Below are 18,107 nucleotides of genomic sequence, written 5' to 3'. Positions count from 1 at the left end.
GTATCTGATTCTGATTCCCTTGAACTAGGGTAACTCAGGAGTTACTCCACTTGAATAAATCAGAAGTTAATCATTCAATTCCATCATTACAGTTGAACAGAAAACATTTTGCAAAGCGGGGAGAGGAGATGTTTGTGGTGCTTTTGTTTTTGTTTTCTGGGAAATGCCAATTTATCAAATCAAAGCTTTTCATGGTAATGTACCAATTTTGATGAGTCTTTTGTAAGAAAAGTCAAGGATAGAATTTTGGTCAAAACCAAAGAGAGAAAGAAAGAGTGGCAACCCAGAGCACCTGAAATGTGGAACATTCAGATTCATGTCTTGGATCTAGATCAGGAAGCTTCTTCCATATTACCATGAGTTACCTAACCAACAGGCAATTCTGAGCTCTCTTTCTCTGGGAGTTTATCAAAAACTTTTGAACAAATGTAGTTTCTCACCAACATGGAATGGAATTTTTTTTTGAAATCTTGTAAGTGTTCATGGTACAGGAAAATCATTTCCGAACTAGCAATCATTGATAGCACTCTGTAAGCAGGAGTCTTTAGCAACATGCCTTATAAAAGAAGTCCACATGCTTTAATTCCAGGGGTTTGGCTTTACAACAATAAACTAAAACACACTAGCTCACAACTTCTACAATGTTTGATTTCTAAGAGAATTTTTTCCTCTTAGAAATGTTCAGGCCACAGTCTATATCTTTCTTCTCTCCGAGAGAGAATCCTATTTCCTTTGTAGCCAGATGGTGATGGCAAGTCATCTCACTCAGTGAGTCAACAGGACTCATTTAAACCTTTCCCAGAAGTACCAACCGTTAGCAGAGGGAACATGTTTAGGAAACCACCAGCAGCCTGATATATTCTTACAACTACAGTAATTGCAAAAAAACCCTGGGTATAATATCAGAGGCCTTTTACTAGAATTGAATAAATAAAATAAAACAATGATGGTTTAGAGACAAGAGAAAAATAATCTATTTTTAATCTATATTAATCTTCAAAATCTACATTTGTAATCTGTATCATATTCTGTTCCTAGCTTAAAATAGCTATCTAAGAACTAGAAGGGAAATAGCAACACTGCTCCACCAACACTACTACAAACAGCCTCATCGTAACCTAAGATGTATTAACTAGAGATCATGTATATTAAAAAATATATTCTTAGCTGTTTCTTATCTCCTGCTTCTGTTTTTCTCTGCTTTCATCTCTTTCCTTCTTCTCCCTCCTCCAAATACAAAAATGTCTGTATTTTCAGTGTTTTCATGGTCACCCTTCCTGTCTGTTTTTGTTTCTTCTCAGTTTCAGTATACTGTTTTCTCAGTTTCCTTTTTTCTCCTTGCTACTATGGTAGGATATGCTGCTCTAAAGTTGCATAACTAGAACTGAACTAACAGGTAAAGTCTAATACCCTTATCCTTCCAACTAGTCTACTTACCCACTTAAAATTAAGCTCTTGTAAGAGTGTTTACAGGACTGGGGTCTCAAGGATCCAAGACATGATTGGCTCATGCCAACATTGGTTAATACAGTGAGGATTCATACTGTAGCATTTCTTCGTAATTATACTAAAATAAAGTTTTTATATATTTTATATTCCAGCTGTAAGAAATTTACTGTACTTACATAAATAATGTACATTCATAGACAAATCTCAGAATTTAATTAGGCAAAAATTCAGTGGTTTCACTTGAACATAGACCGAGCGAGAACTTCAGGATTTGGGCTCGTCTTTACAAACTTACGACTATTTGGAAACAGTTTTGATATGTTGTAAACTATAGAAAGAAATTAAACTAAAACACCTTGAAATGTTAACATCAACCTACTTTGATGGTTTCAAAATACTTAAAGATATTTAATACAGATAATGGTCCTGATTCTCCAGCTAAAGTGCACCTGCCATAAGTTCACAAGTATGTGGAAAAGTTTTAAGTCATTGTTGTGGCCTCATCCCCAGATTCTAAGACTCTCCAAGGTGCTGCTTCTGTCTCTGACATAATTTAAAGCAATTTAATCGCTGTTTTAGTCTATGCCAGAGGCCTTTATAGCAGCCAGATACATCTTGCTATGATCATCCACCTACACTGGCAGCCCAGTGAGGAGCAGTTTAGGAGATGCTGTGATTATTCTCTATCACTACAGAATCACCCTATGCAAGGGGAGTTATCTTGTGACTATGGAAACTAGATTTAAGGCTGTTTTGGAGAGTTGCAAAGCATCTCTTTACACTGTTCAATCAGCAATATTCTGCAGATTTTATTATTGGAAGGTTTCTTTCTAAATGGTTACTTTGATAAAATAAAAATCTAATGAGTAAGTTATTCTTTATCTGTGAAAAAGCAAGGAACGTTAGAAAATCAGTACCTTGTGGCGTAATCTTACTAGAGGCTGATAGGGTTTAAAGTCATATCCTTCCTTGGCTGGCCTCCCTTCTGCTCCCAACAAAATGCATCCAAGAAATAAAACAGCTGACCACCACATAAACATCCTTACTGGCTTGTGCCTGTCAAAATAAAAAAAGTAAAAGATTAATGACAGATCTTAATAAATCATTTAGTTAAAAATAATCTAATAGACCTAAAACTCTCAAATTCCATTAGTAAATTAGAATAGATGTTAACAGGATACCATCTCAGTACATATTTATTACTCTAGTTATCATACAGGATATGCAAACATAAGGTGTACGCAAGGCATGTGACCTAATACCCTATTTATGCCCCAAAATGCTGAAGACTTCTTAAATCGAGATACTGAAGCACACATTTTATGAGTTTTATTAAAGATGTCTGCACTCAATGTGTATTTCTTTTCCACTGACTAAAATCCCAACCTCCTGTTCCAGTATGTTCTGGAATGTGTGAAAACTGGATTGGAGACTTTGCAAGAGAACTCTTCTTTGATTAAAAACCCAGGTGAGCTGTGGGTATACTCAGTTAGCATAACTTAGGAAGGGTGTGAGGAAACAAAGTTTGTGGGACCTGTCAGAGTCCAGCCATAGGAGCTATTCTAAAGCTGGTGGTAAGCAACAACAGCCAAAAAAATAGTATCATAATGAGGATCTTGATAGATCATCTAGTCTGACCACATATAGCATAATACTCCATACACCTTCTGATTCCCAACACATGTTCCTTGGCACTGTAAATAGTGTTACAGGGCTATTATTCTACTAGCGCTAGCCCACCAGAAGAATTCTCCAGGCTGATATTCTCTAATCGCTAATTCTACTGACTTTGTGGCATAGCAGAGGAGGCATAAACAAGCCATAATAAAACACAGAATTAGGGCCTCAGTCAGAAACCTGGACAGTCTATCTTCAAGACATCGCACACAGGAAGATTATAGATTAAGAAGGGTTTATGTGTTTATTTAACTGTTTGCTTAATGTTGTTAAAACTTTTCCTTTTATATGTGTATTTTCCCTAAAGTATGAGATGGTGAAAATATAACTTTAAATATACAAAATATCCTGTGAACAGGTACTTCCCTAGGCATCACCCAGAATTAAAGGGGATGCGCACAAGCATACACAGATATTGTTTGTAACTTTGTCTTGTTCTACTGTGTATCTATAAGAATACAAAACTTGATCTTGGTTAGGCTGGTGTAGATCCTGCAACACCTATAAGCTAAGACATACTCCTTAACCACTGCCCTTCAGCTCAGACATAATCCATTAGCTTAAGGTGAGAAATATGTCAGAAAAACTAAACCTTTCAATTGTTTTGTGTTTGCAAATGCAGTGCTGCTACTTTGTGTACATCTGTAGAGGAAGGAAGGGTTTTTGTTTTGTTTTGGAACACACACATGAAGGATGATTCATTGATTAGGAGGGTTAAACCAGGGCTCAAGAGATTCAGATTCAGTTTGTGTGTTCCATGGGCAACTCAATTCATCTTTCTGTGTGCCTCAGTTCCCCATTGATATAATTAAGATAATGCTTCCTTTCATATAGCCTTTGTCCGAATTGTGTAGACCCAGATACAACCACCTTATTTTGTGAATAGGAAATTTGCTGAAAAATGCATTTTTGGGGCACCAAGATTCATAACAAATTTGGATAGAATTTAGCTAATGCTTTTGGCTGTAAGAATTGGAAAACAAACAAAAAAAGAAATGAACAATTTTGATTTGAAAACAAACAGTAGTTTGCTTAAATTGCTTCAATCTGGGGGAAAGGATTTAAGCAATTTCAGCCTTTCAGGAACTCTCCTTTGCCAAGTCTAGTTGCTGGGGCTTGGTACAGGAACAAGGATTTCAGTCTGAAAGTCTCTATTATCAGTTACCTATAAAAGCTATATCATGCACTATGTATATACTACAATAGAAATTATAATAAATAATACAACATTGATCTGCTGAAAAGGATGGAAAGCCCACTGCTGAAACTACAGATTTCAAAAGTATTCCAAATAACTAAAAAAACCTTGCAATTTCCATTCTGGGTTTGTTTCTGCAATTAAAACAAATCATCTTGCTTAGTGTTTAGAAAACACTAAAAACATTTTGAAAACTGCTGCCATCTAAATAAAGGTAGGACTTCACTAGTCTGGCATTCTTGGGACTTGAGCAGTCCCAAACAAGGGAGTTTGCTGGATCAGGCCTGCAGGCTCCTTGGGGCTGCTTTCCTAGCTGATGGCCCTGACCAGCATATTGCCCCCAACCTGCCTGCCAGGTTCCTCTGCTCCTGACTGCTGGTCCTGCTCTGGCTGGAGGATCTCTGCTCCTCTTCCTCCCTCAGCTGATTCTTCCTTCCCGCCCCAACCCCCTGCTGCTGGCTCCAGTCCAACTGCAGGTGCTTTCTGCCCCAGCTGCAGGTTCCACTTGGGCTACCAGCCCACCTGCTGGGCTGCGCTCCTGGCTGTTGACCTTGTGAGCTGCCTGCCTGCTAGAGCAGCTGTGTTCCCAGCTACTGGCAAGCTCTGCAGTTGAGGCTCTCTGGTCCAGCAACATTCATGGTTCATGAATGTTGCTGGTCCAGAGAATCCATGACTACAGAGGTTCAACTTGTTTTGAGTAATAACTAACTCACAAAAGGGGTGGTTCAAGAATAAAGTTTCTAAAGATTTAAAATCAGTCTTGAGCCTCTTTAGAAAGAAATACAAAAAGCTAACTAAAATTTAGTAAGGTGAATTTCATGAGTTAAAAACTTGATGTTCAAGGACCTGTACTTAATACATTTCTATCAAATCTTATGGTATTTATTTACTTCATTTCACCTTTAGAAATAATTTTAAAATATCGAGATTTCTTTTTAACTTTATATTCAGCCATTTGTTATCATAAATAACATTTAAAAGTGTGAACATCATAGAGGACACTTTGAAAGACAGTTAATAACACAGTGATAATTTATTTCACAGTATTTTGAAGTAGCATCTCTAACGTCAGGTGCTGAAATCGCTCAATAGCTATTCTTGTTTGCACAGGTAATGGTAAATTTGTCAACAGCTCAGTGCAAATGCAATCATTTGACAAACCCAATGTAACTTTTTACGATACACTTAAACTTGAGAGAGTTAAAGTTTAAATCCAGATCTTCTCTTTGTTCAAAGCCCAGTTCATGGACATTGCTTTGGATTATGCAGAAATAGTAAGGGGATGACATCTCCTCTTTAGATACTTAATAGACAATCCTTCATTGATGTAGCAACCTGCTATTCTAGGGTTAGGAGAGCTGACTGATGGAACTACACCATCAGTTACCCAATTTCAGGCTATTTATGCCCATATTCAGGCAGATGAAGTTTGCTCTTTAAGGATACTAAACAGACTGTTAAATTTAAAAATAAAAATAAATATATGGGATAGTGAGATCAATACTCTAAATTTCATAGATTATGCATAGATTGATGGCCTTACCTGAATTCTACACATTACTCCAACACTCTGGACTCATTCTAACATTACAAATCTCTGAGCAGCTACAAAGCACTCTTTCATTTTTTTAAATCAACATATTACACCAACGTTTGCTTCTGGTCCTCATACCAATATAGCATTTGCCTATCAAAACTGTACTGTTTTTGGAGGTCAAACTCATATAAATCAGGCTATGTCTACAATACAGAGATTGATGGAAACTTGTCAGGGAACACGTCTGCTCTTCTGACATTTTTTGCAGAAGAGCAGACGTGCTCTTTCGGAAGCCCTGTAAACCTTGTTTCACAAGGAAGAAGGGCTCTTCCTAAAGAGGAGTTTTTTCCAAAATTTGGCCCAGTATAGATGGGCCAAATTTCAGAAAAGTCTCTTCTGAAAAAACAACCAGAAAAAAGGATGCAAACTGCAGAGCAAAATTTGCGTACCTTTTTCCAAAAAAGAATGGAGTGTAGACATAGCCTCTGTCCCATATCAGTGACAGATTTTTGAAATCTTGTGATTCATTAGGATTAAAATAAGAACTTTATATTCATGGAAAAAGGGAGAATCCAAGCTAATGCACTTACAGAAGGACATTCCAGAGCTAGAAGTATCAGATTTACACAAAAGAGACTTCCAGGAGTTACTGGCAAGTCATAGAAAGTTTATGTCACAACTGCTTCTAAGAAAATTGAAGTCTTTTCTTAAGAAGAAAATTAACATTCTCTGCTAATTCAGTTTTCCTCACTTTCCATTGATAGTTGTAAGCCTGAGAACTCATGTATTTGGTAGAACGCCAACATTAGTGTTTTACACCTTTTTTTAAACTAATTTATTTGACCTAGTGAGCAACTGAAGCAAATGCCATGCATTCAATTCATATTGCTCCAGCTACAGTAATCAACATCTCTCTTGTTTCTTGCTACTTATGGAAGCAAAAATATAGCTGGAAAGAGAATTTATATAAGGTTTCCAGAAAATTCTATGTAGGTACTTTTTATGTTCAACCTGTATTGATCAAGCACCTCATATACACAACACCAATCTTCTTATTTAACATGATATTCCATAGCAATCAAGAGAAAATCAATACATCTGTCACTGGAATTGGTACATTTTAGGGTTCACGTAGCTCCCAATGGTATTGGCAGCCTACATCATGTATTATATTTTTTTAAATGTCTTCTATAGAGCAGTCTGCAACATTTGTAAGTGTCTATTGACATCCGATGCATACATCTCATGTAGTATTCCTCTATAAGATACTAAAAATCATCCATTGACATACCAAAATTACATCTGATTGAGAAACTCTGTCAATCAGCCATTTATTAATTATTGTTTCTTCCAAAGCAAATGCTCAACTATCTAACTTTTGCAAAATAGTTTAGGAACAGGGATTGTTTCACTGCACAAAGAGAAAGACAGAATGGGTTTACCATGCAGGGAGAGCTACTCCTCTCTTTTCTGAAGATAAACTTCACTGAACTCTAGTTTCTTATATAGCAGAGATCAGTGAGGAGCAGGTAAGATTAGAGGATCCACCACTACTCAGTACAGCAGCTACTGCATCTGCTGAGTGGGACTGTATTCTCCCCCTCTTTATCATCTGGAACTCTCCACCTCCCAGTCCAGCTACCTGTGATGGGGTGAACCAACCCTGCACTGGCCCGGGAGATGTTAACCAGGCCTGCTTAGCTGAGCAGGCCTCTCCCCACAGCCTTGCTGGGCATGCTCCATCTGCAGGCTTAGTATAAAAGAAAGGGGAGGAGCTCAGTCAGGGATAACCATGGAAGAGGAAGGAGCTCCAGCCAGAGCCCAAGAGCCACAGCCACTGCCACCGCCACAGCTGTAACCATAGCAGCAACAGACATGGCAGCAGCTACTGCAGTAGGCAGACGTTGGGATGGAGGCCCGCCAACAGGACTGACGGGGGGAGCGACTAGTCGAGAGGATGCAGGTGGGGAAGATGCCGGCCATTGGACAGGGTAGGAAGTAACCCAGGACAGAGAGCAAGAAGGGCCCCAGGAGCTCAGCATGTTTCAGGTGGATTTCCCATTGAGTCAGTGGTGGGACACACACACCACTGACAGGGTCCTGAGATAGGACCTGGTGGAGAGGGAGAGCTCAGGTCCCCCTTCCCCTACTCCCACTGACTCCCAAAAGGGGGGTTGCCTCAACTACACTGACTTGGCTACTGGGCCTTACTGCACCACTGACTAGGGTCATTACTGGCTGGGCCTCCGACAGTAGCCCTATGGACCAATTATGGGGTGGAGCAACCCAGACAGGACCTAAAAGGCTCCCTGCCCTGCCTCCCATGGGACTGGGCTTCCCACCCCATGACACTATCTAAGATGAACAGTGGGGAAAAGCATTTGTGCATCAGATACCTTCATCTATGAGTGCTTGTTATTGGTCATCAGGAATGTTCTGGGACCCCTGCTCCTCCTCCTATACATGAGTAATTCCCAGTGATATTAAATGATGGCATATAGGAAGAGGAAAATAAAACTGCTTATAAACAATCAAGGTTTAATTACAAGGAACTTATAACTTCGTAAGAACAAGATAAGATTTATCCAGAAAGGATCTATAAAACCACACTTACAGTTCTTATAAGAATGCATAGTGTTTCTTATAGGACCATGTTTCTTATAGGACCGTGCATTTCAGAGCTATGCTATATACTGAAACTACCATCACCACAGATGACAGTAAAAAAAAAAAACCACACACCACCACAACAGAGGGCTGAGATCTATGCAAGTCTTCTATTTATAAAATTGATCTTTATATGCAAGCTGACTTACTATTCACTTTATCTCTTAGCATCATGCAGCTCATATACCTATGCTGCCAATGTGTAGCTGTGTGGAAAGAACAAAATTACATGAGTAATTTCACAGAGGCAGAAGAGTGCCCTAAGTCTAAAAAAATTTACCATATTTAGAAAGTCCGGACTAGCATTTTCCTTTTACTCATTATATAGGAACTCAACTAAGCTTAAAATGTAAACAATTATGTAGGATAACTGCTATCCCCCAACTTATGTCCATGCTATTGGCAATATTGCTACTCCTCTATGCTGATGACTGTATTATTCTACTTTCAGCTATACTACTTCAAGTCATGAAAGCAAGGACTGTTTCCTCTAGAAGCATTGACTAGCATGATTTTCCAGGAACTCAAGTCTGCCCCTCACTGAGGTTCCAGTCCTGGGACTATATGTAGTGAAACAATTGTTTTCCCCAAAGTACAAGCTGTTCCTCTTTATATCTGCTTGCTACTTTTTATTTACTAGTCAATTAGCCCGTCATAAGACGGGATTTTCAGGTCTTCTCTCCTGAGCGCTCTCGCTCTGTCTCTTTCTCTCTCTCTCTCTCCTCCTACGGCCTCCCCCCCTCTCTCGCAGCTCTCCTCCAGCTTCTGCATCTCTCTCCTTTTTCTTTCTCTTCTCCCCCTTCTGCCTCTCACTCTCCCTTTCTCTTCTCCTCCTCCTCCTGCCTCTCTCTCCCGTCCGTCTCTCCCCATCCCCCTTCCCTCCCGCCGTGGCGCTTGGCTGAGTGCTGCCTGCTCAGCTGGGCTGCCGTGAGGGAGGGGGCAGGGCAGTGATGTACACATCCAGGGTGTGGGGCCGTGTATGTCACCACCCTCTCTTTCTCTCCCACCCCAGAGGAGCCTAAACAGCCCCTGCCCCCTGGCCATGTACATCACCTCCCTGCCCCCCTTCCTTTCCCACCAGGGCTCGGCTGAGCAGAGCAGTGCAGCGCCAGCGCCACTCAGCTGGGCCGCAGTTGGGGAGCAAGCGGCAGCAAGCACCCATTTGGGGTCCAGCTGTGGCCAGCAGCTGCACCCCCCTCCCCACCAGGTCTGCTTCCCGCCCCCCCAGCTCTGCTTCCCGCTGGCCAGCCCCAGGGCCCCCCCACCAGTGCTGCTTCCCTCCCCCCTTCCTCCGGGTCCCCCCATTCCTCCCTCCAGCCCCACAGCCACCGATCCCCCCCCCAGCTCTGCTTCCTGCCCCCCTTCCGGCCAGCTCTGACCCCCCATTCCTCTCCCTCCGTAGGGCACTGCCCCACACGTGAGGAGCGCGGACCCCAAAAGGCCGCTTGCTGCCACTTGCTCCCACGCTGGGGCCCAGCTGAGCAGCGGATGGAGGGGAAGGGGGGGTAGGGTGCCACACAGGGAGGGGAAGGGGGCCGCTCAGCTGGGCCTTGGGTAGCAAGCGGCCGTTTGGGGTCTGCGCTCCCCACGTGTGTGGAGTACAGACCCCAAACGGACGCTTGCCGCCGCTTGCTCCCCCGCCAAGGCCCAGCTGAGTGGTGCAGCGCTTGGCCGAACTGCCAGGGAGGGAGGGGAAGGCGGGTGGGGCGCTGACGTACACGGCCAGGGGGTGTGGCCGTGTACATCAGCATTACAGACTCACAGACAATGGGTTACTATATATATATATATATATATATATATATATATATATATATATATATATATATATATATAAAAAATGACCTTCACCAAACCCCTCCCTTTCATTTCCTCTTAGCACAGTCCCCACCTCACTGGTCTTAGTTCAAAAGATGTTTCCATAGAGAGCTCCCACCAGCAAGCCACTACAACAGCTCCTTTAAAATTTCCTAACACAATTATCCCCGCTCCTCTTCCTGGAGGAATGTTGCCCATCCTATAATTTCAGCAGTTCATGCTTCCAGTTTGCAGTCATGTGACCCATTTGGAGACTACAGCTGAGACCCTTGCCCACCCTTTAAAGACCAGCATTAGATTACTGAGGGATGCTCTTGCATAAGTAAACAGGCACAATAATTTTGTCTCTGTGTTCTGTAATAGAACATACATAGTAATTCAAAGTTGAGTATGAATGCTACTATACCATGCGAATGCAGAGGAAAACCAAATATTCCCTGTGGATTTTTGGTGCTGAAAAGTTGAAAGGACCCTGGAGTATGGAATATTGGCTAACACTTCTTTAAAATTTTTCCGTTCAAGTATACAGAAAGAATGGTGTTTTCCTTCCATTATGTCCAGTAACAATGGTGGAGAAAAATAGTTAGAACATTTAGAAAAGAATATGTTAAGACAAGGAAACTTGACTTCTAAAGCTTATTGGTATTCAGTATAAATGGTGAAAATGTCTGAAAATATACAGTAGTTAGTAGCTGACTTATAGCTGATACTGACCTTGAAATTAACAGCTATACATGCTAAAACTGGACATGCATTTTCAGACCTGTGCCTCCCTTGTGCACTGAAGGAAAGTCCTATCATACAATGAAAATGTAGGTTACAAAATAGTAATTTCAAATTAGACAGAGAGGAAAGTCACATTCCACCACTCTTCCATCTAAACTGTATAAATTTTGGCCTCATGTGGGGTGACAGAATAGAACCCTTACAATTTTAAAAAATTATCTGACCTTGAAGGGTTTTCTCTTTGTACTGGTTCAAAAGAAGAGAAAATTATTACATGTTCAGTCTTCTGACTTCATTGCTGCTTACCTTGATGAGCACTTAAAATGTAAATTGAAGAAGAAATGCAGCTTTTAGGACATGCTTTGCCTAAAATCCCAGAGGTATAATGTCTGCAGTTCTTATTTGCTACTCAGTTCATTTTTGTCGAAGTCAGACAACATTTCTCTTAAACTTATTGCATAATGTGATTGCCACAATGCATATTTCTATCTTTACAATCCATTGCAAAGGGTACAACTCTTCCATAAAATAATGTCTTCTTTTTATTACATCTTCATAATAAGAGTAACATGAATTACATGTTAATACTATTTAATTCTGAGGACTAAATAAGGAGAAAAACCTGACTATATTAAATAAGAGGAGAGAATAAAACTTCATTGAAAATCCATACTATCCCTTTACTATCCTACATACATGGAAATCAAAAGACATGATTTGGCCCTTTGCACATATATAATATCTAGTGAAAGGGAACTCTAATTCCTGTTGGCACTACCACAGCATAAATAAATTTATTTTGAGAATGTAGCCATCAGGAAAAATATCATAAAAACAGCTTAGAAAATGTTACTATTTTATGTTATACTTGTAGAATATCTGCCATGATTCAGCTACAACAAATTATATCATGGACTGTTGGTTGATTCTCTTCAACACTGCTTAAGGCTAGAGTGCCAGTGAAGCACAGTATATAGGAAGGGGTAGTTCAGAGCCAATGAATAAATCATTTGTTCATATTGTGAAAGTAATTAATCAGATTGTCAGATATTCATTCCTGGTAGCCTATAACAGCTTTATCAGCTGATAGAGTTTGTGGCTGTCGGTTTTTAATGCCATACTTTCCAAAACCTTGAGGAATTTATTTACCACCTCATATGTCATAATAATGACCACATCACACATTAAGCAAGAGGTGGAGAAAGGCTTGTACCTCTTTAAATTATTAGAGAGTCAGAGAGCTAATTTTACGGCAGCTATAGGGATGCTTACCTAGCCCTGTTGCTGATTAACCAGAAGTAATGGATACTATATAGGTTGATGCCAGGCAAGAGAAATCCTCTTTTACATGACCCAGGCAGAGCAGCTTGCCTCTCCCACCCATGAAAATGGCAAAATAGCAGGTTATTGGGATCTAGTGTGGTCATTGTACAAGTAATTTCTCTCTCAGGGAGCTGGGAAGAAATGTTTCCCTTCATGGCCAGATTGGTCAAGGTGAAGTGGGGGAAATTGTCACTTCTGGAAGGCCTTGCAGATGCAGGAGTAAAGGAAGTTGATGAGAGAGTTTCTCCAGTTGACGCCGACTATGGGGCAACCCCCCAAAATCAATGCAAGGTACATCGACTCCAGCTGCATAATTCATATAACTGGAGTTGTGCATCTTGCATCAATTTGTTTTCCACCACTGTAGAGCTGTTAAGCTATTCATCTCCATAATTTAGCAAACCTGGTTCTCTATCCTGCACCTCCTGATAGATTCTTATTGCCCAATATTATTCCATAATATTGTATGTATTAGTGTCTTTTACCCTTGATATATATCCAAGACTCACGGTCAGGATAATTTGAATAATAATTCTATAAGTATATGAACTTTTGAACCAGATAGGATTATATGAACTGAACCTCCATATATTTTGAAGTTTGACCATAACCCCAGTAATTTAAACTTCAGTAACACTTCTTCTAACCAATGACATAATTCCTAAGAAGTGCTGAGCAATTACAACTCTTATTTATGTCTGTCTCAAGGAGTTGTAGGTGTTCAATGCCTCTCATAATTTGGCCTAGTAGACACACATACCCCTTGGTTATAGCTAGAGTAGTAGTCAACAGAAGAGGGATTAGAGATACTCTTCCTATCAACACTTATTAAATATTATGGTACTATTGTAAATATCACAATGAGAGAACTGATACAAGTTGTTTTTCAGTGTTTAAGCATAAAAAGAAATAAAGCAAAATAGTGCAATGTTCAGGCTTTATTCTCTTCCCCACAGAAGTTGTAGTCTCTCATCAAGCACTTCCTAAAGGTAGAGTTCTCCAAGTTCCTATACGCAATCATACAATAGCACCTTATAGGGAGAGAAGTTATTTTTCTTAATCTTATTTTGTCATATTGGTTAGAAATAACAAGATTAACTCTAAATACCATAATATATTTAACATTCCTAGAATACCTACATAAAGGCCACAACATCACACATCTAAAACTTGCAAGAACTTTAAGATAATCAACTCCTTACTTGCTTGGCAACCAAGGTATTTTCCTATGTGTTTGAGAAAAGTGTTACTTAATGTATTAGTATTTTCCAAAGTCTTGTATAACCTTGAAGATGGTTTGATCTTGGAAAGAATGTGAGTTTGTTTTATAGCAACAGGAGACTACCTTGCACTTGGTTCTACTTGTGTGGTATTTTTGCAACTCTCCTCCTTCTGTGTCTTCCTGATCAAGTCTCAGTAAAATGCAGATTTTGTCATCTTACACATTCTTGGGGGGGTTTTCTGTGTTCTTACAGGTGAGTTCATTTATAGTTTTGGTGAATACACACCCATTTATTGTTACATAACTTATATGAAGCAGGGTCTATCTGTCTGATACATACTGCTTGCCTCCAAGTACATGACTTACCATGAGAAAATAGTCTGAAGCTGATAGCTTCTCCTATTTGTAGCTCTGGGAGGTATTTTTTTGTCAGGTGTAGTAAACTCTAATTAGTCTTTGCAGGTCTTTCTTCCTGGGTCTTTCTTCCTTTTTATCTATTACTTCTTCCACCACTGTCAGTATGCTGAGCTATAGGTTCTTAGACTGCAGGAAAACATGAAGTATTGTTCTGGGCTGATAATTAATGCTTTGTGTGGGAGTGCTTATCTACTCAAGGATGTCCACTCATATATTTGTGATGCTTTTTACAGCTTTAATAGACCCTAGGAAACTTTAAGCTACCAGTTTGGATTGACTCTCTTTGGTAGGATGATGTGATAGGACTAAATTCCCATGACCAGGTAAATTGCACAAACTCAGTGTAAGTGAATTGGGGTCTGTTCTCTGAAACTACACTGTTTAGGATGCCATGCATGATGAAATGTTTCACCGCTTTGTCTGTGATGTGACTAGTAGTAGTGCCTGACAGTTGGCCTCATTCCCAGAAGTCTGAATAGTAGCCTGCAATAATGAGGTAGTTTGTGTGGTCTGCAGTGAAAAGGTCTGTTCCCTCTTTGCTTCAAGGTCTGATAGTGAAAATGGACAATATCCCTGTCTCTTTCTGCTGCTTGCATTCCCCACGTGTATCATAACTAGTTTCAGGTATCAATGATCATATTTGACCAGTATAATGCATCTCTGACTTTCTAGATACATGTTTCTATTCAATAATGGTTCTGATATATTCAAGAGAATTTCTGTTCTGAATAATCTAGATATTATAATTTATTTACCTTTATATATGAAGCTATTTTGGATGTTCACACTCTCTAGATAGTTCCAATATTCTTGGGAGGCAACTGCAGCATCTCCATGAGTTTCTAGCTATCCTGACAGAATGATGAATTTTTGCACTTAAATATATACCTCAGCAGATTTTTTTTTCTAGCGCTTGCCTTGAAACTGGCACATAACTGGTTTAGTTGATTTTTCTGTGTATGTCGTTCTGATTTTCTATATTTCTACCAGAGTGTGGCCATCATATTCTTCTCCAGGCTCTTTATTTTCATGATGCAAGGCTGCTCTGAATAAAAAGTCAGTTATGCACATCTCTGTCTCTTTCTTGAAATGTACATCTAACTTGCAGCACTTTGTTTTCCATAGCATACACCGAAGTTCTTTCGGGGCCATGAGCTGTCATTTTTAAAAAACTGTTCCTTTCTGATTTATGGTCACATTCTATTGAAAAATTTCCCATTCTTGAACTTACCGGTTGAACTTTTCACAAGTGAACACTATGCATGTCTGTCCCAGGATTCTGGAGAGTACTAGCACTCTGTGTTCCTTTCCCAGACCAGAGCCTCTGGGTAGCTCTAAAACTTGTTTCCTCTCACCAAAAGAAGTTGGTCCAATAAAAGATAATAGCTTACTCGCTTTGTTTCTCTAAAACTGTGAAAGACATTCCTGTTTCTTTCCCTCTCATTGTTCCACTGTAACCTTTTTATGAAGACTACTAGCAGTTCCTTTTCTGGCAGTGATGCTTAAGACTAAGATTTAACCATAGGATTTTTTGGTAAATGTCATGGACCGTTTACAGGCAATGAATAAAAATTCATGGCCCATGACCTGTCCATGACTTTTTACCAAAAGTACCCCTAATTAAATCTCTGCTTCTGGGGCCTTTTTACTTCTGGGGTCTCTGTCCCAGTACTGGTAGTTCACTACCCCTGGGCTGTGTCCAGACTCAGGGTTTTTTTCGGGAAAAGTAGCCTTTTTTGTGAAAAAACTTCCCCTGCGTCCAGACTCAAGCCGCGTTCTTTCGAAATTAAATCGAAAGAACGCGGCTTTTCTTTCGATGGCGGTAAACCTCATTTCATGAGGAAGAACGCCTTCTTTCGAAAGTTCCTCTTTCGAAAGAAGGCGTTCTTCAATGTAAATAGGGCTTCTTCGAAAGAGAGCATCCAGACTCACTGGATGGTTTCTTTCGAAAAAGCAAGCCGCTTTTTCGAAAGTTCAACATGCAGTCTAGACGCTCTCTTTCGAAAGAGGCTTGCAGTCTAGACATAGCCCTGGATGCTGCTCCCAAGGAACTCTTCATGGCTTGGGACTACTATTCCCCACCCCCACCCCGAACCGTTGATGCTCAGGGTGTTGCTAAGACTGCTGCTTCGGCACCTCCCAGAGCCATCTGCACTAGCTACTGCTTAAGAAGTACCTGGAACCAGCTGCCCAGAGCTGCCTAAGCAGTAACTGGTGCAGCTGGCTTTGGGGGCCACCTGAGACTGCTGCTTATATGCTCACCAGTGCTATCCCCAGGACCAATGTTCAAGCAGTCTATGGGACCAGCAGCTATTCAGGCAGCCCCTGGAGCCAGTTGCCTCCTGAGCAGCAGCCACTGTAGTGGTCCCAGTGTACTACCCAAGAAATTGGCCTCACATCACTATAGCCACAGTTGGTATAGCTGGCCATAGGGCTCCCAAGCAACTGGCTCCGTGGCTAGCTGTTCCGGCAGCCATGGTGTCAGCCACACCAGCCTCTGCAAAAGTCATGGAGGTCACAAAATCCATGACTTCTGTGAGAATCATAACCTTAAGTGATGCTCCAAGCCCTTTCTTACTGGCATTACGTTGTATGGCTGCTCATCACTCTCCCCATAGCATTTCAGGACAGGATAGTTAGTCAACAGCTGCTTGATACAAGACAGCTATGTTATATTGAGGTAACCACATCCATTCTGCACCTTTGTCCAATTGTCACCTCAGGAGCTCACACACATCTGACAGGTTTGGAAGTTATCTTGTCAGATAGTTTACAAATCCTAATAGTTTCTGAACTGATGTTCTTTAGTTGTAGGCATCTCTTTCATTCCTTTCACCTTTCCATAGTTAAGTTGCACCCTTTTAGAGGTTAGCAATTGTCCCATGTATGGTATTATGGACACGCACAGTTTAATCTTGATTTTATTCTACTTTAGACTCATCTTTCCTGGCTATTTCTAGCAGGCAGATGAGTTCATGCTTATGATCTGTCATACCTTCCACCACATTGTCTGTGCAGCCATTCACCAGAATGTTGTCACTTATGGCTATCATACCTGTGAGTCCCATCAGCATGTCTTGCTGGTAACGCTGGATATTCTTTCACTGCATCTTTGCTCCCAAATTAAATTCTCAACCATCCCTACCTAACTGTGAAATCTGAAATGTGATGAAGTAGCTGCTTTCCTTACTCTGTAGCATTTTTTAACAACTACCTTTGACATCAAGTACTGAGAACAGTTTGTGCTTTGTGAAGCAGGTAATATTTTTTCAGTTGTAAACATTTGGTAATGAGGCTTTTTTATTGCTTTGCATAAGTTGTTGGGATCTATGCAAATGCACAATTTGCCCAGCTTCTTAATAGATATCATGCCTCTTATTCAACCTGTGGGATCTGTAACTTTAAAATAAGGAAACATTGCTACTTACTTTATAATTACCAATATTCTTTCTCTTAATGCAATGAGTACCATTAGAAAATTGTAAATGATGATGAGAAAACCAAGAAAATCTACACAGGCTGAAATTTTACACTAATACAGCCAAAATAGCTAAAATAAATGCATTATAAACCTCAAGAACTGTACTTGCGGAATTATTTTATTTCCAGCTATAGCATACCCAGAGGACATCTCAGTCCTTCAAAAATATCTTGTTAATCTTTTCCCTACTTTTCTGCAGGGATGCCACAGTTTTGTTTGTTTTGGGTTTTGTTGGTTTTGTTCAGCTTGTGTCTACTGTAGAAATCACAGGTCCCAGGCTTAGTGCCACTAGGTTCATGTATGCACTTGTTTTAACTGAAAAAAGTGTCTTCTGTGTAATAACTAAAATTTCAGCCTGTGTAAGTTTCATTGGAATGCTGCTCATAATTTATATTTTCTTAGTGGCTGTATGTCCATTCCTTAGTATAACTTTTAATTAGAATTTGATTGGATTTAATTCACTTTCTACACCTGAATAGTGCTCTGATTTTTTTTTTTTTTTTTTTTTTTTGGTAGCCTAGTGTATTAACTGATGTCTCATTATCTATTTGGCATTCCATTTCCTGTTTGTTTTTGTGTTGCTGTCTTCTCT

General features: G+C 40.1%; 1 protein-coding gene across 2 annotated transcripts in view; it reads right to left on the bottom strand.

Moving 5' to 3' along the window:
- FSTL5 (follistatin like 5) overlaps positions 1-18,107 on the bottom strand; it is a 549,779-nt gene that overhangs the window by 501,347 nt on the left and 30,325 nt on the right. For both annotated transcript variants that reach the window (XM_006121877.5, XM_006121878.5), the window contains exon 2: positions 2,367-2,505. In XM_006121877.5, coding sequence (XP_006121939.4) covers positions 2,367-2,505 — 139 coding nt within the window. The remainder of the gene's footprint in view (positions 1-2,366; positions 2,506-18,107) is intronic.

The sequence above is a fragment of the Pelodiscus sinensis genome, chromosome 4 (genome assembly GCF_052426305.1).
Source record: "Pelodiscus sinensis isolate ZL-2025 chromosome 4, ASM5242630v1, whole genome shotgun sequence".
In the NCBI taxonomy this organism is placed as follows: domain Eukaryota; kingdom Metazoa; phylum Chordata; order Testudines; family Trionychidae; genus Pelodiscus; species Pelodiscus sinensis.
The sequence above is the reverse complement of the archived record's forward strand: the minus strand, read 5'-3'. Positions and strand labels throughout refer to the sequence as shown.